General features: G+C 38.5%; 1 protein-coding gene and 1 long non-coding RNA gene across 6 annotated transcripts; one reads left to right on the top strand and one right to left on the bottom strand.

The window, feature by feature from the left end:
• Positions 1–8,019: 8,019 nt before the first annotated feature.
• Positions 8,020–20,059, bottom strand: SUB1 (SUB1 regulator of transcription). Of its 2 annotated transcripts, XR_013943298.1 has the most exons (6): positions 19,974–20,059; positions 18,013–18,085; positions 16,302–16,421; positions 10,796–10,904; positions 9,124–9,225; positions 8,020–8,349 (listed from the first exon to the last, which is right to left on the bottom strand). XR_013943298.1 is itself a non-coding variant. In XM_080573302.1 (5 exons), the coding sequence occupies exons 2-5, from the start codon at positions 18,082–18,084 to the stop codon at positions 8,270–8,272; spliced, it is 381 nt and encodes a 126-aa protein (XP_080429428.1). In that variant the 5' UTR covers position 18,085; positions 19,974–20,059; the 3' UTR covers positions 8,020–8,269. The 2 variants fall into 2 exon arrangements, 1 of the variants encoding a protein (XP_080429428.1); XM_080573302.1 differs by lacking the exon at positions 9,124–9,225.
• On the top strand, positions 18,094–27,176 carry LOC308185334. 4 transcript variants are annotated; one of them, XR_013943299.1, is made up of 4 exons: positions 18,094–19,887; positions 20,862–21,000; positions 22,410–22,635; positions 22,792–27,176. It is a non-coding gene; the product is annotated as an uncharacterized lncRNA (long non-coding RNA). The 4 variants fall into 4 exon arrangements; XR_013943300.1 differs by lacking the exon at positions 18,094–19,887 and adding an exon at positions 20,156–20,368; XR_013943301.1 differs by lacking the exon at positions 18,094–19,887 and adding an exon at positions 20,156–20,459.
• The last annotated feature ends 6 nt before the right edge of the window (positions 27,177–27,182 follow it).

Here is a 27,182-nt window from a genome sequence, read left to right as displayed (position 1 = left end):
CAAGACAGCTTCTCTTCATGGAGAAGAGAAGGATGAAACCCAGCCAGGACAACAAAGATTAGTGCCTTGTCCAGCCTTGTCTGGACATTTAACTTTTTGTTGAGACCTAAAGGCTACAAAGCAAATAGCTCTACACAAGGATGACCCACCCACCCACCCACCCACCCCCCTTTTTTTTTTTCAGTACTAAGAAGGTTCTGCAAAGACATTTGACTGGAACTCATTTTGGCCCAGAACTGTAGCTCGTTTCACTTTAACTGCCAGAATATAGGAAAAATCTAAATAGATGCACTTCCAAACAAACAGCACTGCACATACACTACTCCCACACTGCAGTTGCCTCCTGATACAGTAAGAAGCAAGAACAGACCCCTTACTTGTGCAGGGCATTTACATTTTCTAGTGTAAGCTAATCATGAGACTGAAAAGCCATGCATATATTCATATGCTGAACTGTGGGATGGTTTTGTCAGAGATAAACAAGCCAATCTGAAATTCCCTGAGTGTTGGTTATTAGAGCATTTGTTGACAGAATATAGGTTGATCCTTCATCTTACCTGTCGCAGAAGTAAAATACTCCAGAGACGAGCAAGTCAGCCTTCCTCATGACGGAAATAGAGTTCCGCTATTTTCAAGCAACGATAGGCACATGCTTCCTGGAAACAAGTTACTGTTCTACAGACACACTTCATACAGCTGTTCTTATTTAACTTTTTTTTTTTTAACCCTATCAAGAAGAGTCCAAAGACCATTGCTGAACCTCACAGCAGTACCTTGCCTCATTTCAGAGCAGACTTTGGTGGAAGGCTGTTCTCCTTTTTCCAGGTGTCACAGAGTACTGCAGATAACAGGTACAAAAGCAGACAAGGAAGATCTCATAGGCACTACTGCTGCTGCTACCAATATCCCAGGAGATATGCCCAACCACACTGTGAGAAGCTGACAGGGGTGAAAGGTACTTTAGGGAGAATTACAAAAGGTAGGACCATAGTAAGATTGCTGATCATTCAGGAAATTTTTTTTGTAGTAAAGAGATGAATTTCATGTCACAAAAAATAGCATATTCCAATACCAGAAGAACAAGTATGAACAGACCCCATCTTGTCAGAGGACAAGTCAAGAAGCTCACTTACAGTAATTCATCTTTATGCATTTGCGAAGGACCCCTCAAATTTTCATATATTTTATAGCATTAACAGCTCAGTGGTGTCTGAAATAATGAAATGCCAAGGCAATAGAGGCAGTATGTGGTCAGCATGATCTGTACTGCTTTTCATCTCAGTGCTCTGGCAGAGTTCCGATAGGCTGAAACAAAATTCTTAGCAACTGTAAACATGTTATTCTAAATATCTTGCACAATGAGCATTGTTGTGTTTGAACATATTGCTCAAAGTAGTCATACCAAGACAAAAATGTATCTGCAAAATATTGGGTAATTAGGACATCAAATGGAACTGACACAGGAACATTTTTCCTGAAGGCTGAAGACAACTGTTTTCTAATATCCCCAACCCTATCATTAACACAGTAAGAGGGAGTTATTTAAGACAGTGTTTTTAACTTCAGCTTATTACATTGAAAACAATGACTCAAATCCTTGTCCCACCAAGTCAAAGCATTGAGCAAAGGTTAATGTGTCAAGTAGTGAAGAAAAGCACTCCCACAAATGTTTCATTTCTAAATGCTCCAACTTCCTTTGTGCAATTGGCAACCAGCAGTACAGAAAACTCAAACAAGCAAAACTACATTTGCCATTACAACCTAATACTCTCTGAGCTAGCTTCAAACCTTATTCTTTTCACAACAGTCCTCTATAAAACATCGAAGAGTTTGACCTTTAAAGTCCAAGCAAAGTACAGAAAGTATCTAGGAGGTTTAGAAATACTTTCAGAACAAAGGACTCCAACCCAGCAATACAGGACTAGGACTATCATAGGCTGCACACATGGAAAATTTTAAGTCTTCTACAAAAATACTTGCAGTGACCTTTTTACTCTGCGTCTCCCCCAAAAGTCTCATGTCTCTGAAGTAAAACACTGTTGAAGATTAACCAAGGCGTAGTTGAACTTTTATATAGAAGTTTTTTAATTCAAAGCTTGTACACTTGTAAAAGAAAAGGCAGTGATTTGATTTTTTTTATTCCACTTCATTACACATAATGTTTCCATATATGTTGCATAAAAAGATCCATAATAGAGAAAAAAAGCACTGTTTGGCATCAGAACAGTATTAGCTTACCTTGCACCCTGACACCCATCCTAAATGCTGTACAGATGATGCCTGCAGAAGTACATCAGCAATCTGTCTCAAGCAGAAATGTAACCAGATACAAAACAGAACTGGAAACTTATCCAAACTACATATAGATTGTGGAATTATAAATTTATTGCTATATGTACCTAGTCTCAATTCTTTTGAAGACAAAACCACACAAAATAGAATGCTTAATTATAAAAAGCTAAATAACAATACAAATTTGACTTTAATAGAATAAACACACCAAAAACTATAAAAAAAAGATCTCAGTTGTGCCCTTCATTAACATAGCAGACTGCTAATACCAAAGCTTTTAGCAATGACTGATTTAGTTTAGGTCACTATTGCCTTAAGTGAGACTGTCCAAGAACTTCCATATGAGGACGTATCAGGTCTCTTCCTTCAGCCAAGGATAAAACCTCCATCTGTAGAAGGCTCTAAGTTCTCATAAAACTGCATAGAAATTTACCTACTGAGAACATGAGAGCTTCCAAGTGTCAAAGGCACAAAAAAAAAAATCAAAAAATCATATAATGGTGTAGGTTTACAGTTCTAAAGTGTTCATCTAGATAGATTTCTCAAAAAATTATTACAGCTTTTACAAAAATGCTGTATAACAAAAGGACGTATCTGATGAACTTGTGTTCCTCCAAGGTCACCTAGTCCAATCTCTGACCACTTCAGTTCCCTTTCCTAAGGGATGGCTAACAACAAAGAGGAAACAGAACAGGGCTCTGGAAGCTCTGTAAGGGCATTTCACATTCATGTGGCTATCAAAAAGCTTACAAGACCACATAAAATCAGCACCATGACAAGACTGTGAAGTTTGATTGCTATATACCAGTTAAGTTTCAAATTCATTTAGCTGTTCATATCGCTTCAATCTCAAGTTTGTTCTTAATATTCAATGTAATTCACCTCTCCCCGACACGTTACATGAAATTTTAGTGAACAGAACTTGTCTTTCCATTTGTGAGAAGAAACTGGCTTTATTTTCAACAGCCCCAAAAATTATTGATACATTATCCTATCAGTGAAAGCAGAAAACAGAAAACATTAAAGTTCTTAAGGTGTGAAAAAGTTATTCTTTCCATAGCTACTCTCTATGCAACACAATTAACAGTGTTACGTAAAATCTTACCATCTCTTCACTTCAGCAGGTTTTACCTCATTAACTTCTGCCAAAGTGAACTGACACCTAACAGTCTATTAAGCAAGGTGGCCAAAGAAGCATAAAATGTTTTTGTTTAGCCTTAAGGTATCTAGGTATACTATACCTACCGATTTCTAAGAACGTTCTGGTTGTTCCACTAGCTTTTGCAGTTTCACAGCAAGATCTATTCATCTTTAGCATTTTGAGAGCCTACCTCCTCACGAAGGACAAAAATACTTTTAAAATTTGACTATTCATCTCAACCTCACTTCCTTCCTCATTCTTCATTGCATCAATGATGAGCATATGGATTCATTCAAAGCTGAAAGGAAGTACAATGAAGACCAAATTAAGCAGTAAGTGTCATACCAAGGGAACAGCTCTATCACCAAGTTCTCAGCCTTAAATTATCACCAAAACTAATGGTATGTCCCTCTGCTCACAAAAGAGCATTATTTATGATTCCCTGAAAAACTACCACTGAGCTAAGTGCCACTTATTTCAGTTCTTTCGCAGGTATCTTCACACTTTTACATATGTAAACTTGAGAACATGGGACAAAAGGACTTGGGTCACAGCAGGAAAATACTGCCTATCAGATTGCTCTTCCATACTCTAGTCACCAGAGCTATAGTCAAAACTATAGTCAAAAATGGATCCTATCAATAAGGGGAAGACAGTAATGGGAAACATGTAGATGAAGAATCTTCTATCAACCTCAATTTGTGTTTCTTCCCTTTAAGCCACACTCACTTCTGCTTCTGTGGCCATGTAATGCTGAACTAATCAAAATAACTTTTAAAACATCTGTTTGGTTCAAGGCTACGATCAGATAAATTCGTTCCCTACAAATCAATCACAGCAAGCACTCAAAAAACAAACATCCTTCTTAAAAGATCCTACGCTAACCAAATTATGACCAGTGATGGGTGAACAGCCTTTTCCTATCCAGTCTACAGTGAAGGAACTGGATTATTGTCAGATCAAAAAATCTCCACTTTTCAAGCCCTTCAGTTTGGTATTTGAAAATGAGTTTCTATTTGCTACTTCCAAATGCAAAAGACACAGAATCACAGAATGGTATGGGTTGAAAGGGACCTTAGAGACCACCCAGTTCCAGCCCCCTGCCATGGGCAGGGACACCTCCCACCAGACCAGGTTGCCCAAAGCCCCATCCAGCCTGGCCTTGAGCACTGCCAGGGATGGGGCATCTACAGCTTCTCTGCGCAGCCCATGCCAGTACCCCAACACCTCTGAGTAAAAAACAACTGTCCAAAAGTAAATCTTCTGTCCTTCTGAGCCTATCAAACCCCACCACCCACAAACACAGACCAAGTACAAGATGATTAAGTGTTCAAATTTCCAAATTACAACAGTTGCAAGAAACAAACAGCATTTTTCATAACAGCTTAAGAAAAAAGTAGTGCAGCTAAGTTTCTATTAAAAATAGCACTATGTCAACAGAAGTCTTCATTTATTTCCAGGTGTTCAAACTGTTATTACACATATGCCATTTAACTACTTTTTATTTGAACATTAAGAGAATTACAGTTGGAGGGCTCATATTTCCAGTGGCCTCTGTAGCAGATACCACCAGAACAAAACATTAAACATTCCACATGTTAACAATATGACATTTGAGTTACCAGAATTACAATTTTTTTTTATTATTATTTTTTACTAACAGATCACATAAGAAATACGTAGCTGGGGCATTTCCTTTAACAGAAATATCAAACTCAGTACTGCATTTGTTTAATTTCAATATGAACGTCTCTACATAAGAGCAACATCATACATGACAGTTTGATTTAGCACACATGGTACTTTGGCAGCTCTAACTCTGATGTATGTTTCCTCCTATGCTCCATAGTAGGTATAAATTATAAAACATATTGCTAATATGCCCTGCATAAATATCAAGAACCAAATGCATCTTTCTTTTGCAACTTCAGTGGGAAAGCAAACAGCGTTTATTTTCATCTCATACTACAGTCTTTTTCATACATGCAGTTTTCTTCCATGGACACTTCTACATGTATCCTAACTACCATTTTTTCTGCAAGAAAATAATCTGTATTCAAAAAAAAGAATCTTCTTATCTCAAATGAGAAAAACTACAGCTATAGACAACACATGACAAATCACAACCATTAATTTCAAAATAACACTGAATGTGTCAAATTTATGTCAACTAACCATCAGTCAGCTGAGGTGCAAAGAACTCCCTCGCAATTTAGGTTCTATTTGGAGCTCATTTGTGAAACTGACTAGTTTATCTAGTTACCTTTTTTGTAGGACATGCAGATGTTAAGACCAGCGCAAGTAAAATATATTTCAATCAGTATTACAGGCAGGAATATATACCCATCAGATGGAAAACTATTTTCCAAACACACAAGCTAAGTAAAATCAAACGGCCCCAAATTTTACCAAGTAAAATGGGATAAACAGCTCCAGTACTTATCTCCACAAATTCAGTAAGGGGGTTATCTATAAGAAATAATAGCTCTTCATTAACAAATACTAATTTGAACATCTCTACCATCAGTTTCACAATAGAACTAATCACTATAGTAAAACTTTTTCCACTTACCCTCCCAAAATGAATGAATTTAATTTTCCACCTTCCTGAACACAATTATATTGTACTCTGATATTACAACTGCCATCCAATGACCTACTACCACAGTAATCTAATTGAGGATAATGTTCCTACTATTATGATAATCATGCACTTACGCACTTTAAAGTAGCCACATGGAAGTTTTGAGGTAAACAGTTGAAATCTGGTTGCAGTCAGATTTAAAGGGAAAAAATGCAAAATACATGCTGCAAATAAAAAAAGACCTAGAAACTGTCAATAACGATCTAAAGCAATTTATTTGATTCACTGATCTACTAATCTGAGAAATTTTAGCAAATATTTCATTTATACTGTTTGGTCCAAGTGTCCCTAAACACCACTCGAAGTTGTGCCCAAAAACATGTCTGCTACCACAACACATCTCTTCCTCTTCTATTCAACTTTCTCATAAATCTGAAACTCGCATTTCCTGAGCTACACAAAACCAGATCTTAACTTTGAACTATCTCAAGAATCCGTAAGTTAAAAAGGACATGGAAGTATCTAATACAATATTTAAGTTAAACAACATATACTTAATTTGATGAGGTCACCTTCCCTCACCCTTCATGTATCATTTGTATTGAATTATAAACTCTGCAGCACAGGAACAGTCTGTGTATGGCACTTAGCAGAACAGGACTTCCAAGTATGTCTGCAATATAAGCAATTATATTAAGATATCCCACAATTAAACAGTAAATCCTGTTTGTCTATACAAAATTTAAAAATATTTAAATTTACCATCAAATGGGAAAGTTACAGCTGAACCAATAAATTGTATTCACTACTTAGTACTACATAGCCTTGAAATGACAGTTTTCATGAAGTTGTTTCATCTTCTTTCTATTAATTATGTCATAAAATGAACTCTTCTCTATTTCTGCTAATGTTAAGCTTCTTCACTGTAGTTATTATGTCAGCTAACTTTGAGCTTTAGCCATTTCTCTAGTGGAGTGCCCATTCGCTCTCTAAGTCCTACTTGAACATATTCACCCTTCTTCTTTCCATAGCCTCATGATATCTACCAAGATGTCCCTTCAGCTGAGACATCCAGTCTAATAGAACATCCACTGGACAGAGGCTTCTCTCCTCAGAATGTACACTGGTAGACAAGCAAAGTTCATTACTTGTGGATCCACTAGGTACCAGTGCTCTGCTGTAAGCACGACATACTTTCTATACAAAAGAAGAACCAGTTGTGCACATGTAAGCCACGCAAGGCAAGCCAAATGGTTTGGTTAGACAGGGTGGTCAGGGCAAAAGCATGATAGCCTGATAGTCTGGCTGAAGCAATTTTAACCCTGTATGACTGTTTAACCTGTGTTACAGCTTATTTTAAGCACTATTGTTTAAACAGTGCTCTCAAACAAAAGCCCTACAGAAGCAGGTTAACTGCTATTTTCGATGGAATAACTATTCAGTATGTGTTCAAGAATTAATTTAATGCAAAGATTGAAAAGTGTGCCTAAACAATAACAAAGTTTGGAGCTTTTAAACGCTACCTTACTCTGAGGTATATGTCTATTACTGTAAAAGTTTATGCATCACACTCTAGAAACTAGGGTCCATGAATAAAGGCTAATTGTATTTTCTAAGTCAAGCAAGCTATATAAAAATGGGAACAGACTGTGTGGGTGGTGTTCAAGTGTTACTGTTTAGCATAACACTCCATGCAAACAATGCAAAAAAGTCTATATACTCAGGACTGTTTACATCTGAATAAATAGGGAAAATTAGCAAATACAGTATTTAAAATTATCTACAAAAATGTGTTTTTACCAGGTATTCACTGTTTGTATCAAGTTTTAAAGCAGAAAGCTGAGGGCAATACCAAAGGGTATGAAACAAAAAAAAATGTAAATGGAGACATTTTTAAAATCTCCTTAGAAAACAAACTGTTAACTAAACTGAAACAAAGCCTAAAGCCAATAGGTGGCCTTATCAACAAACGTCTTCAATCAAAAGGCCGTAACAACTATGCTTTACATATTACTTGATTTGTTTATTTTACACCATGATTTGAAAGCAACACATTTCTTTTTAGTAAAGTATACACAAATAGCCTCACTCAGAATACACTTTTAATGCACATAAAAAAAGTATTCATCTTACAAATTGTTTTGCAATCCAAATATACAATAGCTTCGAAAACAATATTTTAGAAAACAAAAGCCAATGTAAAAAGACCGCTTAAACCAACAAAAATGATAAAGATTTCTGTATGGCTGTCTTTACAGTTTTCTTACTGCATCATCAATATCAGAAATCTGTTCCTTCAGCTGGTTCCACTGTTCTGGATTTAAAGAAATACCTGAAATGTATTAAAAACAAATACTTAGTACAAAAAGAGAATTGTAATCAGGATCTTGCATACTTACAACCAAGATTGATTTCATACACACAGACTGTCACAACTATTAATGCTTGGGCTACATCATGTGTACTAACAAGTCTCAGCTGCATGGTTAAACTACTCACTTGGAACCCTTCAGTTTAGACCTTTAGCCCAGGTCTGGACAGGTTTACCTTACAAAGAAAATGGGTACAATACAACATTCATCCACAAGTGTTTTGTGAAACACAGTAAGGGAAAGAGAGCTCTCGCCCTCACAGGAGGCAGCACAAAATGAGGTGAGATGGGAAACCAAACCTGTTTCAGTTGGCTGCTAAAAGCCAAATACCTCTGTAGACTGAACTAAGTATTTTTGATGTACTATACATCTGTTTTTTCATTTTTTTTTTCCTCTCTTGTGAAGATAAAAATGGGGGGGCATGTCTTAAACCACTGTGAATAACATATGCTATAAGTAACATTTTAGAGATACTCTATTCTATTCCCTAGCACTCACAAACTAACACAGAAGGATGTTTTTTTTGTTATTGTTTTTAAACTTCTGTATCACTACAGATTCTTGTGACATTCAATCAATAATCGCTCAGTACCCCAGAAACCATCTCCTCAGTTCTGAATTTTCACTTCTTCAAGCTTCAGTCCAGGCACATTTCCTTTTACATGTTAGCCTCCTCCTTCTTCCACTACTAATCTTTATGCCAACTCTATGTAAGTACAGACTCACAAGCCTACCTCTCACTCTCTCCAGCCAGGCTCTTCTACTATTTACCCCCTTTCTCCCCCCTCAGAGATCAGGCTTCTTTCATTGCTTTCTCCCTGTAGGTGGAGCAGGACCTGAAAACAGGTGAAACTATGAATTCCATCTTTGGGACTCATTGCCTTTTCCCCCCCTTCTTCTACCACCAGTGTTTTACCAGAGTACTGTTATTTTAAGCAGCAAACACTCCACATTGTCACTTTTCTAGCCAGTTTTCCCACCAGTCTTTAGGTGGAAGATTTATTTTGAAAACAGTTATGACAGGCATGCTGACCATTACTGGGGGACCAAATGTCATCGAGTTGCCCCTGAACAACATACTATATGAACTGTACACAGACATGAGTTTAGAGCTGCTATTTGAAATAATATGACAAAGCAACTCCTGTTGGAATTTTTTCTTCTTCTTTATTATAAAATTACAATTGTTTATATTGTTTGCAGCATAGCTTTGTAAGCAGCTCGTAAATGCATCACTGGAACATTAAACACTCATGCTATCATATTATTAGCATTATCCTAATAAAATGCCGTCCTGTTTGCCTCAATGATAAACATTTCCATCTATATCATAGAGATAGATCATCACTTTGCCCACCAAGTCTCACTGTTGTTTCCCACTCAAGCTTTTGATTGATGTGCTTTTAATTTCCACCTCAAAATACACCAGTTTAGTCTTTAAACATCAAAGTTGTTTTTTTTGTTAGACAGCAGCAACACATCCAAAAATTAAATTTTCCTGTAAGGTGCCCATAATACTCTGCTCATACAAACCTACTGTCAGTGGCTATCTATGAGATGTTGAAAATTCTCCAGTTTTCCAAATATCTATTCACTGTGCTGCTCCTGGACACATCATAAAAATACAAATGCCTTTAATCTTCAGAACAGAATGTTTCACACTTACCTCTTTCCTTTGCATAATGTGAAAAATGAGTAAAGTAAGCTTTTCTAAACAACCAAATGACATTAAGGAAAGCAACTATCAACTCATCCTCATCTTGCAGGTAGCCCAAGTTCCAAAAACAGTTAAGTGAAAGGATGACATAAAAATTAGGTATGGGAGTAGCAATTAATGGTTTAAAGGCTTATGTTGTGTTGCAGATTAGACAGACACAAAGTACTAAAACTCAAGCACTTCAAGTATTTTCACCTCAACTAAAATATTTTTTTCCAAAAAATTAGTCATATGAAATATTTCTATTATTTTAATTTGAAATTTGATAAAAATGAAGAACACAATTGTTTTAAATAATTTAACATTGTATACCAACTAAACCCAAGCCTTTTCAGTCATATTAGAAATAAGAAAATCTGACTGTAACATAGGCGAGAAATTGAGTTAATTCAGTTAATCAACAGGGGAGAAAAAGCATGGTTAGACTTATAGCTCCCATAATAAATTTGCTTGTACCCGATGCCTTGTTTCCATTAATTACGCAGGATCCATTTAGAAAAACAGACTCAGGCCAACAAAACCGCTTCGCTTTTGTTTATAATGTACAGATAAAACTAATCATCTGTTAAAACAAAAATATTACTCTTACAATACCATGCAGTAACAAAGTATAAAAATCTGGTACACAAAGTTTTCCAATAAATTGCAGGCAATGTTTTGATACAAAATAAGATGAAGCAGAACAATACCTTTTCTGCCTGGCTTCATTTCACCTTCTTGATCCATCCAATATTCTCTAATATCAATTAAGACTTTCCCTTTAAAGTCACGAACACTGACATACCTCATTTTGCCAATCTGTCAAAACACATAGAAGGATCTTTTAGGTATTTTACATATTACACCATTCACTTTTCCAAACAGTATTAGACTCGGACATGTGACATTACTCGCTGCAGCTTATTTTAGACACGAGAGAAACAACTAGATCAAGAGCTTAATCCAGAGTAGTCAGTAGGCTAATAGGTAATGACAATATAAATGGATGAAGGACTTAAACCAGTTGAGCATTCAATACTTTTTTTTGCAGAAGCGGCTCTCATAGAATAGAAATACCTATATTCTTATCAAATTGAATTCTTACAAAAGCCACTAATTAACTTTTGTTTTTTTATTACCTGTATTGTAACCACCTTTGTTAGCAGCAGTTCTACACAAAGAAAGAGGGAGCTCTATTACCAAATCTAAATTTGAGTACATTTCCTATCTACAAAAAAAAAAAAAAAGCACTTAGATATTCACACAAGAAAAGCACAATTTCTAGAGTGGTCTTAGTGGTATTTGGTTGGTTTGTTTAAAACAAAGCAAATACAGATGGAAAATGAAAGGAAACGACCAAGTGGCTCCACACCTGTTTTCAAATCCTCTTGGTACTTCATTGGAACAGAGAGTAAAAATTTCTCTCTTGTAACCATATGTTCCAAAAAAAAAACCAAAACTTTCGAAGTTTACCAGCGTGTACCATGGCATCAAATTGTCTTTGTTAAAAATGATGCTTTGGGAATTTCTGTACCACAACAACTTAACTGAATTTTGAGGCTTTTTTTTTTTTGTGAGGGGGTTGAGAGCAGAAGGGGAAGCATAGCACACTGCACCACACTATACATTTAGCCTTATTAATTTTTTTCCCACATTTGATAACATATTTATTCACACCAATTCAATGTATGTGAATTTGAGAATCAGAAACTAGATAATAAAAATGAAGCAATTAATTTAAGAAATGCTTAGAGTTCTGTATGTACTTTCTGGATACAGTTTCTGAACAAAGAACACATCCTAAAGCAAACAATTTTAAAACAGAAAAAGTAAAACAGCTTTATTAAGAATATCAAATTTCCTTAATTGATGCACTGACATAATTTAACAGGGGATAAAACACATCTTACTAGCTTCAAGTCTGACCAGAAAACATGAACTCTTATATCAGTTAAAGTCATCCACAGATGTTTAAGTCTAAGCTGTTACTTCATAAAATGGATGTAAACAAGTGTGTTTTATGTTTGGTTAAAGACATTTTTCTTCTTATGCAGACCCTGTTGAATTATCTCCAAAATTAACTTTAAAACAATTGGAACATCTTTATATACCGTAAGCATGAAGCTTTTTTCTTACTTCAAAGTAGCCTTTAAAACGAACATGAGTTTACAGTTCATAATAGTATTTTGTGATTTATTAAATACTTCCACAGCACTACAAATACAACACAAAAATAAGCTATGATGTCAGAGCAGCTGAGCTCTTTCAGACTTAACTTGGTAACATGGCCGTATCTGTCAGCACTGCTGGCAAAGGATATCCTAAGTAGTCTGCATATACAACATTTCTTGGTTTTACACTATAACACTTCACCGACTTCAAGTGACTTAAGTCTCCTTCAAGTACTAGTACTCCAGAACATCTTTTTATCCCATGTCTATCAAAGACCACTAGTGCGTTGCCAAATAATTCCAGATTTGCTGTAAGAAATAAAATCTGATACAATACAGCAGATTAGAGATGCAAGTACAGTAAAAGGGTTGAGGATTTGAATATAAAGACTACATATCTTAATTCAACTACAGTAAGACATGGGTACAAGAATATAAAGCATGCATTATTTAGCCAGTAAATCAACCTTAACTGGAAACAGGTCCAAATGAAAGTGCTGAAAGGCTTCATGCCTCTGTCTACATTTCCTCTGAACGCTCACGTTAAATTCTGAACGTTTAGTTGAACTTTATGCAGAACAGTTGTCACTGCTAAAAGCTTTAATACTGGTTTCTAACATACAGTTCCAATTAGCAAAAAATGTTAAAATCAACCAAAATCTAGATTTACCCAAGTAAACTGATTTTTCTTAAGGTCCTGATACCTGCAATTCTGGCACTGAGTCATTTCTAAGTAACTTTTTTTCACACAGCAGCTGATAGTACTAGAATAACTTCACTGGATATAACACTATAATCACTGTAGTGTTCCAAGGGTTGTATTGCTTTAAAGCAGGGCAGTTAATGCTGCTCAACCGTCATTCACAAGCTAATATGCTTTTTTATTAAATATCACAACTCTTTAGATACACTATTCTATTAAGTCAAAGTTACTATTTCCAGGTTTCCATTACTTAGAATAAAATGCACTGAAATGCTTAGGTTACTTTCAAAGACACTTATCTGACTTCCTGTATGAGTTTCACCAAGTATATTTATCTACATTTTCCCTCTAAATTGCCAGTTGCTTTTAAACTGCATACACACTGTGAAAGTAGAAATTGCCAAAAGTCAGCCTTCTATCTTAGCTGGTAACTATATGTATAGTGTTAGAAGAAGAACAGTAAAATAATATAAACCCCTAGAATGCAAGGTTCTGTAAACAGCTGAGCTCTGCAGGACAAATTGATTCATAACATTAGTTCTTAAACTGAGGTGGTTACCAATGCAACACTATTCATTATTTCCATGATCAATCACCTCTAGAGAGCATCATAAGCTTATATATTTATCTTCAGGAACCTATAAGTAAAGACTTTACACCATGAAGCTGATGAACTTATTTCTCACAAGTCAAAAAGTAAATACAAATTAACTTTCTAAAAAGAATGTACGTGTGGGCAAAGTTCGCATAAACTGAAATAATAAATTGTGAAATACCTTGTGTAGCGTGGCTCCATTCTGGACTGTCATTAATACTGTATCCAGACAGCATTAACAAACCTTATCCAAATCAGGCATAGGTAGATGACAGGATTTTTCTCAAACTAACCAAAGCACACGATGCAGAGCTTACATGGGCTTGAAGCCACAGATAGGAATCCACTGCACGAACACTGAACCGTTCAACATTAACATGAACAAAGCTTCTCCTTAAGACCTCTAGCAGTGTCACAAATTGCAACAAGATAAACTGCACTCCAATTGTGCCCAAACCCCTTTAACAAATTCCAAAGTACACTAGGCTACCTATAAAGCCTAAAAAGGCCAAGACATGTAAATAAGATACACTTGGTCTCATACTGAAATAATTCTCTACTACTTAGATTAATTCTACTCTTAATGAGTTTCAAGAATAGTTACACCAACATCTGCTTTAAAAGAAAACAAAGACCTAGACCTTGACAAAAATGCTGAATCTTCTGAATACAGCAGTCACAAAGGCCTCTACTTTAAGTGAAGCTGTATACTTCCAAAACACAGCCTGAGGCTTAGAACATTAAGTCACTAAGTTTCACATCATTTGCTGCCACTCCTACACACAATATGGACATTATAGAACTTCTGACTATCCTATGAATGCTTCACTGACCAATTTCTATCAATATCAGTTCAAGCCACATCTGTGCAAATTCACTCGCACATCAGAGATAATTTTACTGTCACAGGGAAACAGAAAGGAGGTTTGCAGTATTATTAATAGCCCCAGAACAAAAAAAAAAAAGTACCTAAAAAAATTAAAATGCAACCAGAGCTTCTAGCATGCTATCATGGGTACACGGGAGAGAGAGGAAGTAACCATTGACCAGCAATGCTATTTCTGCACTGAAACAGTTGCACCTTAGTTAAGGCACATTAAGCTCATGTAGCATAAAAAAAACACAATGCTTCACATAACAGAATAAGAAATCTAAAAAATATTTGCTGTTGAGTAACTAAAAGGCAGGCAGAGACCAAAGGTTTAGGACACATTAATGGTCAAGTACAACCATTAACACGGTGTTGTCAATCGAAGCCCTCCCTCCAACTATACATGATAAACAATGTAAGGACCGATAACAGCAAGAGTAACTGCCCTGTATTACATAATCAGTCAGGCAGGTCTTATTTCTTGAAGAGATTTTTTTTTTGCCATATTCCTTTGCACACCTACAGCCCAAAGCCGCCATTTCTTTTACCTTACCCAAGATTTGGATCATCTTATTATGCCCATGCCCTTTCACAAACTTAAGTTCTTAACGTACACTGATTCTTCAGTTTTTCCCTGCCCTTAACAAGCCACCTAATCACAGATATTAACTCTTGACCCACTCCCCTAAAACAGGCAATTCAAAGCTACATAAATTCTTGCACAGCTTGCATGTAAGAAACTAAGTTGTGTTTTTGCAGTAGAGAACTGATTTTCTGTATTCCAAGGTAGTTGTGTAGTCGTAGCAGGGAGAAATGTTAAGTAGGTAAGTGGATGGTAGAAGGCCTCACTGTTCCAAAATAAGGTGGAAGCTTGAGAAAAACAGGATGAGCAGTGTGAGAACAGTAAAACAAAGATTACAGGTTCTCAAAACATAAAAAAGGGGAAAAAGGGGGAAAAAAGGGAAAAGGAAAAAATTAAAAGAGTTGAAAAAAAGAAAAATTGTACATATATGGTATAGTGGAGCATCGAGTAACTTGTGAGCCTGTAGTACTCAGCCAATGAGGAAACAGGGGAGGTGATCAGGTGTTGGGTAACAGGGAATAAAAAGTTATGATTTGTTTACTAAAATGTGCTCCTAATTGACAGGGCACCTGCCATTGCAATCGCGAATAAAATAGCTTCACAGAAGATCCTGTCTGAATAAAATTATTTCAGATAATAAAATCCTGTCTGAATAAAATTATTTGAGATTGTATTGCAGTACACACTGCTACTGCTTCAGCTAACCCCAAGAACCATACACCTTGAGCTCATAAATGCATCTTGCTGAAAAGGAAAAGATTTACATTCAGATGATCTTACAGTCTTTTTGAATGTTCAGTAAGAAAAACCTGCATCACAAAATAAACAAGCAAAACCTATTCCAAGACACCGTCTTATAAGACAGGAGTCAAGATGCCACTGACCTAGTTAAATAGGAATGAAGAATCCATACTTTGTTTTCCAAAAACCTTTCTTTCAAGAGCCCTGGTTAAAAAACATTCCCACCCAGAGACTGTCCTGATTTAATATTTACAGTATATTCAAGATGAGTGCTGTATTTACAGACAAAATGATTATCTAGAAAGTTACCATGGACGAAGACCACGAGGGACTGTTAGATCAGTTGCCACAACTCAGATTCTTTTCCTCTACTGAAACCTGGAAATGCTTTTTGAGTACCTCATCTGTACCACAGCATCACAACTCTCTTTGACCAGGGCTTCAGGAAACTAGGCTCTACACTATCACAACATTTACACCACGCCAAAATTTATATTGAATATGATGTAACATGCTACTTTAACCAAGCTTTAAAAGAATCATCAATTTTACCTGAAACATATTCTCATCTCTGTTACTGCTTTGCTTAGAAGAAGCGGCACCTTTTGAACTCTCACCCGTCTTTTGTTTCTTTACAGGCTTTTCTGGAGCTGCTTGCTTTTTCCGCTTTGCCTTGGAGCAAGAATAAAATAGAAATGCATGAACCATGCCTTGCAACTGTTAGTTACAAAAAAAGCTTCCATTAGAGGCTACAAACTACTACTACACACTGTATCACCTTCCTTTTGTGATGGCAGGCCTCCAGTACTGTACAATTTACACTTGAATTTCAAAAAAAATCTCCCAATGAGTCTAATTCTGCTCCCAGTGAAGTTTACAATAATACTCTGTCTTTAAAGAGAGTTAGATCAAAATGCATTTCAAAAAGCCTACTCTTTTTTGCAGCAATATTATCAGTCCAATAGTTCTAATCAAAAAAATTAAGTCTGATGGAAGTTTCACATTCCTTTCTTCTGAAAAGAACAAAAAATGCAGGACAGCTACCAACTTCTAAAAAAATGAAAAATTAAGACATTGAAAATGAAAAATTGAGATAATAAAGAAAGGATCTGGAAGTCACCTCTATCTGGGGAACATTTTTTTTCTTTATTATCAGGGTCCTATCTCTGTCTATAGCATGATAAATATATTTTTAAAACATTCATATGGTATTACCTGTAAATCAGATTACTTGCAGTTGCTACGAAGTTACTCTATCAATATTTATATGGTAAGCATACTCTCCCAGCCCACCTCCCTCCCACCAAGAAAACAGTGACACAGAGATACTAAAAGTTAGTTTCACCTGCTAGAACCATATTGTGGGTAACCTCTTTCAAAGAAAAATGGTTGCAACAAATATGGGAGGTTGTCAGAAAAAAAAAAACTTATACCCACTGAAGCAAACGGTTTGAGTACAACTTTTCAGGAATACATTTCCCTACCAAAAAGCCATCACCTGACCATTTTCTCTGATATTTTTATTTGACAGAATACCTACTTTGCCTATTGCAACTAAGTCACATTTGAATCAATTCAGTAAAGCAAACTATTTTTTTTCACATACAGCATTAAAAGACCTGATGCATCATTACCACCTAGTGTTTCTAAAAAAGGTAATTCACTGTTGTACTCAGTTTTTGTTCATAATGACTGGTACACCAACAAAAACTTACATATGAAATAAAAATAACTGGGAACATTTGATATATGCATTTAAAAGCAGTTAACATTTAAAAATTAATCAGCTCAAAGACACCCAGGTTGGCCCAGCTTTTAAGTAAGAAACTAGCAGAGAGTAATAGAAAATCTGAAACAGAAAAAGAACATGTAAACAAGATAAGCAAGTGGTAGGGGGATAACCAGGCAGGTGGAGGTTTTCACTTTGGACTTGCAAGGTATCCAGACACCAGAATGAAAGGGGGGGCGCCTCTCAAAAATAGTCCAAATTCTTGCCACAAGGGGCTGCTTATACCAAAATCTATCTCTTGCCACAAAACAAGAATTACAGAAAGCTTGTGTCTAGATACACCATATAGAAAATATGGTAAAAAACAAAATGCAACTTAAGAAAAAAGTTTACCGCAAGCCAAAAACCTCTCATCTACCCAGGCCCTAACCCTACTTTTTTTTTTCCTCAAGTGTCTAACAAATCATATGGAATGACATGCACTTTGCCACGTAGAAGTTATTACAGTAGTAATAAACCGCATATAATTTTCACCTTTTTGTCAACTTCACTATCTGAATCACTGGCAGATGAGCTTGAAGACACAAGTTCCTTTGACTTAGGCATTCTACAAAGAAAAAGATAACATGAGAACACTGTACAATAAATACATCCCATTATATCTGGAAAGCAATCTTCAAACCTGTTTGTAAAGCCTCACCTCATTCAAAACCCTCCAAAATTTTCCTGCCTTTTCATATAAGCTTTAATAAACTGTTCATGCAATCTCAAACACCATTCCCTATTCCCTTTTTTGCTGCAACAGCCTTAAATGCAGCGTCTTAGTTTCCAAACTGTTTAGAAAGAGACATTTTTTTCAAAAATACTGCACACTGCTATCCTTAGCTTGAATTCTCAATGCTACATTCATAAACTATTAAGGCCAGAGCATTATCTATATTCTTATACAGGCATTTTGCCTAGTTGAATATGCCAGCAAGAGCTGTATAATCACCATACACTAAGATGAGCTTCCCCTCAGTAATAGGAAAGTCTGAAAAAACACCTTAGTTACAATGAACTACAGTACTGCAATTAATATTTCTACTGCAGCTTTAACACATCAGTCACTACGGTCTATTCATTTGCCAGACAAGCGGACATTCAACTTTCCTTGAATGCTTGCTGCCAGGTGTGTTTCTACATCTCTTTACTATGCAAACATGTGGTTAGATATAGCAGCTGAAGACCTTGCCTGCTACTAGAAACTCTTTGTGACAAATAAATAGTTTTTTCAGAATAAAAATAACCATCACAGAGAAATTGAATATAAAACTCAAACTATGGAAGTCTAAAAAAATTATTAGAGCAGCGGACCTCAGTAAAGGAAAAGAGGTGTTTTTAAACGAACTTGTGGTCAAATAAACCACGTACACAGGTAAAAATGGAGTCTGAATAATGCTAATGGCTCCATGCGGTTCTAAAGTGGGGCAAGTTCTGTCATAATAGCTTGGAGCACAATGATGGAAGCTGTAACACTGAAAATGAAATACCGTACGTGGGAGCTAACAAACCACGCTACAGGATGGAGGCAGAGAAGAGCTGGTATAGGACAAGGCAAAGCCAAGCACAGCAATGGCATGAAATCGAGGGGCCGAATGAGACTGATAATCCAGGGTCAGGGGCCACAGACCGAGGTTGCAATCCGCATTAAGATGCGAGAGCGACAATATGGAGGAAGGCTGGGGGTGGAAATTGGAGGAAAGAGGAATGGGGGGGATGGCGGTACCCCCTGGGGAGAGGCTGGCAGGCAGAGAGCGAGGCGACACCGCAGCAGTGAGGAGAACGAGGGCAGAATGAGACAGACCACGGGACGGCTAAGGGAAGGGAGAAGAGAAAGAGGAGCCGGGATGAGCTGGGAGCACCGGTAGGCGGATCCCAGCCGCCATTTTCCTCCCCACGTCTCTCCTTGCCCCCCGGAGGCAGGGGGCGAAGGCCCGAGGAGGGGGGAGGCGCGGGCAAGGCCAGCCCCGGCCCTGCGGGGGGCAGGGCGGTAGAAGGAGGCTGCGGCTCATCAGCGGCGAAAAACAGCAAAACCAGCCCAAAAAAAAAAAAAAAAAAAAACACAAAAAGGGTCGGGGGTCGTCCGCGGGCAGGCTGCGATCCCGGCGCAGGGGCGGGGGGGTAACGGAGCCGGGCGGTTCCCTGCCGCCATTTTCTCCCTGGCTCGCACCCTCGTTGCCCCCCCAACATGGCACCTTCTCCTCAGCGCCGGCTCCTCCTCCCGCCCCCGGCCCACTCCCCGCCGGGGCATCCCTCCCGCGGGGCGCAGCGGGCACTCGAGGAAAGGAGGAGGAGGAGTAGGCGGCGGAGGGGGGGGAAGCGCCGCCACACGGCCGCCCCGAGCCGCCCGGGAGGCGCCGAGCCCCCGTCAGTGAGGCATCGGGGGGGGAGGGTGCGGGGGGCGCACAAAATGGCGGCGGGGCGCCGGTGGGGGGGGGAACCCCAAGACTCACGTCCTGCTCCGCGCCGGGCTCCGCTGCACCGCTAGAGGAACGGAAGTGACGCACCGCGGGATCCCCGCCCTTGCCCTGCACCACGTGAAGGGGCGGGAGGGGGGAGGGGAGGGGGTGTTTAAAGGAGACGCGGCGCGTTGTTTCATCCCCTCCTCGGCGTGAGGGGGGGGGGGGGGGAAGATGGCGGCCGGCCGCTGAGGGGTTGGGGGGGCTTGCAAATGGCCGCTTGCGGAGGGCGTTCCTCGAGCTCGCTAAGGGGACGGGAGGAAACGCGGTGAAGGGGCGCCGCCGCGCCTGCTTTGCATGCCGAGACCGCAGCCTCGGCCGTCACCTGAGGCGCTGTCCAGGAAAGCGCCGCTTCCCCTTTTTCCCCCCCTTCGTTTTCCTCCCTGCAGGTGTGTGGCGAGGGGGTTGAGCCTCCTTGCCCTCCTCTGGGCGCCAAGCACAGGGCTTCCCTGCTGGGGCCGCAGGTTCTCGGTTTCCCTGGTAAAGACCCGCTTTTAGAAAGCTCCCCCTGTCTTGGGTTTTGGGGGACACGATATCACAAAGCAAGCCAACCAACCCCAAAAATCTGACCAAAAAGCCCTTGAAAATATAATTTGCCATCGTCTGGTGTGTATTCGTGCCAAAGCATGCTGCATCTGAAGTGCCTTGTTGGTGCTCTCTTCTATGTCAGGACCTGAGAATGAGCAGTAGGCTTAATTCATTTAAACAAGTGTGCAAGCATGTGCTGGGATAAGCCAAAATGACGCCTCATTTTGGGGGCTCTGCCCTTTGCCCCCGTTTTTGTTGATGGAGAAGACTTCTTGCAGTGCAGCAGCCAGCCAGGTATGCAGTTGGAGCAGGAGTGGTTTCTCATGGCGTCTTTCTGTATTCACTTTGTTTCAGTTCAGGGCCTTCCTTTGCGGATAAACTTGAGAGCAACATGGGTTTGGGCAGCATCTGTGAACACTTCAAAACATTTTGAGAAACAAGATGAAAAAGCTGAATCTCATCGCTCTCTACAGCTACCTGGAAGGAGGTTGCGGTGAGGAGGGTGTTGGTCTCTTTTTCTCAGGTGACAAGCAGTAGGATGTAAGGAAATTGCCCAAGCTGTACCAGGGGAGTTTTAAATTCGATATCAGGAAAAAAAAATCTTCACGGAAAGGGTATTTTTACATTGGAACAGGCTGCCCAGGGAAGTGGTGGAGTCCCCATCCCTGAAGGTATTTAAGAGATGTGTCAATGTGACACTGAGAGACATGGTTGTGGTTTAGTGGTGGGCTTGTTAGTGTTAAGTGATGGTCGGAATTGATGATCTTGCAGGTCTCTTCCAACCTAAATGACTCTAGGATTCTATGATGAGATTTGTTACCATTAAAATATTATTGCGATCAATGCAACTTCACACAAACTACCACAGCCTGTCATAGTTTGCTTATCCCTTTTAGCACCAGTCAGTCATGTAGTGCTGTAAGCATGGCAGGATGACAGTACTTCAGATACTCACTGTCAGTTTACTTTAGCCCCTTTATCATTGTTATTACCTCTCAATCTGTGCTTTTGCTACCATGACAATGTTTTTCCTAAAAAAAAAAAAAAAGTGTAACCAATCGGAAACAGGAAGTGTACTCTAGTCCCAGCCCTAGCTTTCAGGTAAAGCTGTTATGGGTAAAGATGGCACAGGGTGCTGTGTAATCTGCCCCTGCTGTTCCAAGAGCAGATGTCTCTTAATTATATTCAAAAGTTTGGGGCTTTCTGGATTCCAAAGATCCCTGTTCATGAGACAGGGCCAGAAGGATAAATAAATTTCAAATGAGAATAATACCAAAAGTCACCAAATCCTAGACAGTGTTTCTGAAATACTTATATAAAGGGAGGTGGAGAGATGAGGTTTCTAGAAGGGATCCATTAGGTTTTCATAGTTTTCACTATGAAGTGAGGTAAATAATCTCTCAGTAGAGCCTTTTTGACTGTAGTAAGAGAAAAACAGGAAGTTAATACCAAAAATTAGAGGTGTGCTCTTTTAACTAATTCTTGGAAATTCCATGTTTCATAATGTTGTTATATGTCTTGCAAAACAAATAGAAAAATACACAGTTCTTAACTACAAGCCTGACCTTTGGAAAATAAAATGATGTTTGTTTACCTAGAAGTAAAGCACAGTAAATGACGTGCATGTAAACATTAGTAATTATCACCACTGTGCAAATATCAAGGTTGTCAAGCCGTTTATTCATGGAAGATGTAAAAACTATCTCTCAGTACTTAATGCTTAACAGCAAGAGTAAAGGCATTCCACACAAGATGGTCTCCATATAGAGAATATTAATGCCAAAAAAAATATTCTCAGATCATGACATAGCTATTGGTTTCAAGGCTTTTACTAACTTTCATATTATAATAGTAATGGCAATTCAGGTCTTTGTAATCCCTATCTGCTTTGCTTTCTTATAGGTCAACACCTGGTACACAAAGAATGCAAAGGTTTTAGAAGCATCACATTCAGATCAGCAATTCTGTATGCATTTTTAATCAAGTCCCTCAGCCTTGAAATAAATCAAAATGACTGGAAGAAAGAGATTTTTCTGCTGGATCTTAATGAGTTAACCTCTTCCACCTGCAACATTTCCTCCAAAGCAAGCACCAAGTTTATTTTTATAGCTGAATTCCCAAATAGCAGGTCAGTGAAGGGAAGGGAGTGTTTGCTGCATCTGAGGTTTTCATGTTACGTTCTTCTGTAATGATGGGTTTCTTTAAGAATTACTGTAGTAGTTAAGTTTAGTGGCTCTTTGAGCTTTTTGTTAAATTAACCTTACTGTATTTTATTCTATTTAAGAAGAAGAAAGAAGATACTAAGAAAAGATGCTGGCTTTTAAAAAGTGGAGAAAGAGTCTTAATCTTTGCAAGGTAAATTTGTTCTGTTACCTTCTGAGTGAGTCATCTATCCATCCAAGGAGTATAGTTCACCTTCTAAGCTCTTGAAATAGTTTTTTGTAATGTTTTTTTATAGTTTTTTGTAATGTTCTCTCATCAGACACTTCCCTTCAGTAGCTGCCTTAAAAGGGCTTAAATTCTTCTAGTTACTGCCTGATTGCCTCACTTCATCTTACACATCTTCAGCTGAGAAAAGTGTTGAAGCATTAGCTTTTTTCTTCAAAGAAGAATTATAGCATGGAACAGGAACGCTGAAAAATACAAGCTCATAGTTATGATCACGGAACAATTATTATCGACAATTGTTGACTCTGCTAGTTACAAATAGTAGAGTTGGTTTGAGACGCATTTTGGGGAAGACTGAATGAGAGACAGCTCTTAAAGTTTTAGTATTCAGTACTTAATAGTATAACAGGTGAGTGAAAAAAATTGGATGAGGAGTGGAAGGCTAGCTTCCATACAGACTTTTTTTTTTCTGTTAGCTTCAGGAAAGAAAAAGTGCATTGTTAGGCATTATTTTTGCTTGTATACTGTAACTGGTTCATTTCCCCCCCCCATGTCTGATGTGTAATTTCAGTTTGCATTAACACTTGCATAACTTTGCATTATGGTTGAATGTTGGGACTTTTTTTTCCCTGTTGCAAGTAGGTATTATAAACATTGATAACTTTCACATATGATATAATAAATATTTTTTATTTATTTTACTGACATATATGTTGGTCTCATCACTGTTCAACTTCTAAACCCTGCTATTAAAAGGTAACATTTTTTTACTTTAATCACTTAAAGTCTTGGTGAAAACATAAGGTTTTTGTCTTCTCTGCTTATAAAACATAATTTCACTTCAAAAGAATGTTGATAAGGTGATGAATGTCTTACCTCTGTATAGCTCTCTGAAATAATTTCCAGGTGAGAAGATAGTACTGGATTCCTTAAACTAATAGAAAAAGAATCCTCCTATTCAGGGCTTTTACAAAGAGAGCACTAAATGTTAAATTACCTATTCAGGAAATAAAAGTTGCAGTTTTTGTGAGTGTGTTCTGTACTTGCTGTTGAGTAAAGCTTTAATCTGCTGCTACATCTGCCCTGCCCTCTGGTGGTCAAACAAGCCAGCTGAGAGCCTAGTTTCTGAGTAAGCTCGACGGTTGCCTGTAAGAAATCTTACCTACATCTGCTATTAAAAAAAATAAAAAAGTACATGCTTGTTCAGTTTTAGTCCTTTATAGAGAAGATTCAGAAACTTAGAGTTTTTCTGTTTAAACTGCAGTCTCGGGGTCCTGTGGTAGTGGCAGGGGTGTGCATATTAAAGTAGGGCTGATGCCACTGCATGTTAAATTGTGGACTTTCTTCTTGCTGTATTTTGGTGATCTCCTTTCATATACATGAAATGAAGGTCAAAGATTTGTTTTTCTTAATGCTTGCTTGCCATTTTTGTCTATGATATTTTTAGATGCACTGAGCTTTGGACAAATAGAGTAGCTGTGCTATTTAATCCCAGTTTGAAGTTTTGTGTTCCATTGTATGTTTTCATTCTGGAAATTCTTGGCTGTTGTTCCGTAACTTTAATAGGAACGTAGATGGAGAATTTTTTTTTCCTATTTGGAAAAAAAATCTTTTGAATGTTTCACTAAAGCTTTTCTGCCTTTCTCCCTCTGCCTCGTGATTTGCAGTTTATCACTCCATTTATTTTTCCTTCCAGTCAAGGATATAGAAATAGGTAAAGTTCAAAATGCCCTAAAGGATCTAATTAAATTTATTACTGCTTCATTTTGCAGTAAATCTGATATACATAAAACAAGATCACATCTCTGTATGATAAACCATTGAGGTTTTTTTAAGTATAGACTATGAATCTGATCCTGTGAGCTAGCAGTAACATAAATAGATGTTATGTAATGGTTTACAAAGTCATCAAGAAGCATGAGGTTCTTATTAGGGAACTGCTCAGAGAAAGATTTCTACCACTTTTTTTTTTTTCCAAGAATATGACAAATCTTGAACTTTTTTCTGTCATGCTTAATAAGTGTGGCTTCTCATCACATGTTATATTATACTCTTTTTCAAGTGATATATGCACTAAAGATTCAATGTGCAAAATTTAACTGGAAAAGTAATCTGAAACTTCTGCTGAAATTGCAGCTGAATTGAGCTGCCAAACAGGAGCTTATGCACAGACATATGCAGTGCTGAAATCACAAGATATAGGATGGAATATTTAGATTAGACTCCTAGAAATTACTTGGATAAATGAAACTGTGAAACCTAAGATGGAAATCTATTATGAATAAAAAAGCTTTATTTTGCTTCAGCTTTTGAAACCAAAGGTTTAACAGAGAGAAGATAGTCCACATTCATCAGTCCAGAAGAAATAAGCAATTGGAAGCCTGACTATTTGCAAAATATAACTTTATTGGTACAGTTTTAAAAGGTGTGTGAATGTCTTTGTGTGTATATAGATGCATATATTTTTAATGAAATATGTATTGTATACTTTTTCAGTATATTGAGAGGTTTTAACTGAAAAAACTTGAAAGGCGGTGGAACAAAGAAAACTTCGATTTCCTTTTTGTTGAAGTGCCATGATCCCATGGTCCAATTATGAACAGTGTTTACTAAAACAAGGAGAGGAGAGTATGGCTATCTCATGTATCCTGAGTCCATTGAGGATATAGTGACAGAGGTCATGTCCTGTAAGTTCTTCTATGAAGGATTTGTATAGAGCCTTCTCCTGAAGTACTCTGTTATTTAGTTGCAGGATTAGAGCTTTTGTTTTTCTAAGCAATAGCAATAAAATATCTTTACCCAATATCTGCTTTCTTCACAAAACAGCCCTTTTACTAAAAGTGCACAACAGAGGTTGGAAATTTATTCCTTTTCCCATGCAGGTTCATTTTCCTATTGTGCTTGATTAGGATAAGAAAGTACAAGAGGTACAGTGCTATTTCGTTCCTGTGTGAAGCTAATAATAATGACCAATGAATTATGTTCAGTGAATTGGCAAGAATGCTTGGCATCTTAAATACCTGTGCGTCATACGTAGCTGTGATAATGCAACCTTCAGATGAGAATTTACTTTTCTCATTTGTTTTATGAACATAAATACCTATGTTAAATTCTTAGAAACTAAGAAAACTGTTTGTAGTTTGAGGGAAGAGAAACCTGTCATTTTGTGAGAACAATAGGAGATGCCAAATAGGAATGTTTTGAATAGGTAGAGCTTGTGGAAAACGAATACCTCTGAAGTGATCAGTTCTGAATTAATCCAGAAGTGCTGTTTTATGAGCCTTGGTTAGTTTATGAAAACTGCACGTCACAGTGCAAAGCACACAAATGAGATGAAAGTATTTAAGGCTTCAAGTTTTGCTGTATTCAGAGTTTTGAGAAGCAGCCAATGCTTGGAGGGAAGGATTACCTAAAGGTGAAATGGTCACCAGGAGGAACAGAACTGCACAGGTACAGGTTCAGTCACCCAGAGGTTACTGTGTGGCCTGCAGTATGCTGCCCAACAGTTTCTAGGAGCAATCTGACGGACTGTTGCTGTGTGGAAACGTCAGATAAATGTGTTGTGTATGCGCAAGTCTTTACCTTCTGTGCACAATAAGCATGGGGAACTATGGGAATTTGTGGACAGGCTGTGGCATGGTGGGGACAGGTCAGACTAGGTGTGCACGTGGCTTCAGTTGGTGACAGCTATGCTGCTTTTCACGTGTGTGGTTGTGGTTGGCGCACCACGGGTCTGGGTGAATCTGAAGCTTGGTCATCACACGTGGAGCCAAGCCGTAGGTTTTGTGGTCAGTTCTGCACGCATACACCAGCCATTTGTGCTGCCTTCTGGCTGCGTGGCCTTGTGAGCATGGGGTAGCTGGGTGCTTGGTGTGTGTGTCAGGGTTGGAGTGGGAAGGTGCTGGGGTGGGACAGCTGCTGGCATCGACACCTCTGGTATGTGTGTGGGGACAGGTACAGCACGGGTGGTGGGCACCCCTTGGGTTACTGGCTGCTGTGCGTGCCGCCCGCGTAGGCAGGAATGGGGAATCGGCCCTATACTTTGCCATATAAGCTCACGGGTGCGCCCGCGGTGCGGTTATGGGCACAAAACACAGAGTAATGGAGGGAGTAAGGAAGTACGTGCACTGCTCCCTCACGCCTGGGCCTCACACAGGAGGACTACACCTCCCAGGAGCCTTTGCACATCCCGCGCATGCGCACCCTCCGGGGCCCGCTCTCCGAGCTGAGGCGTCGCCTTCCTCTCCCGGCGGCGCCAAGCGCGCGCGCGTCTCCGCGGGGCGGACT

The sequence above is a fragment of the Anser brachyrhynchus genome (assembly GCF_964034855.1).
Source record: "Anser brachyrhynchus genome assembly, chromosome: Z".
Lineage (NCBI taxonomy): Eukaryota > Metazoa > Chordata > Aves > Anseriformes > Anatidae > Anser > Anser brachyrhynchus.
The sequence above is the reverse complement of the archived record's forward strand: the minus strand, read 5'-3'. Positions and strand labels throughout refer to the sequence as shown.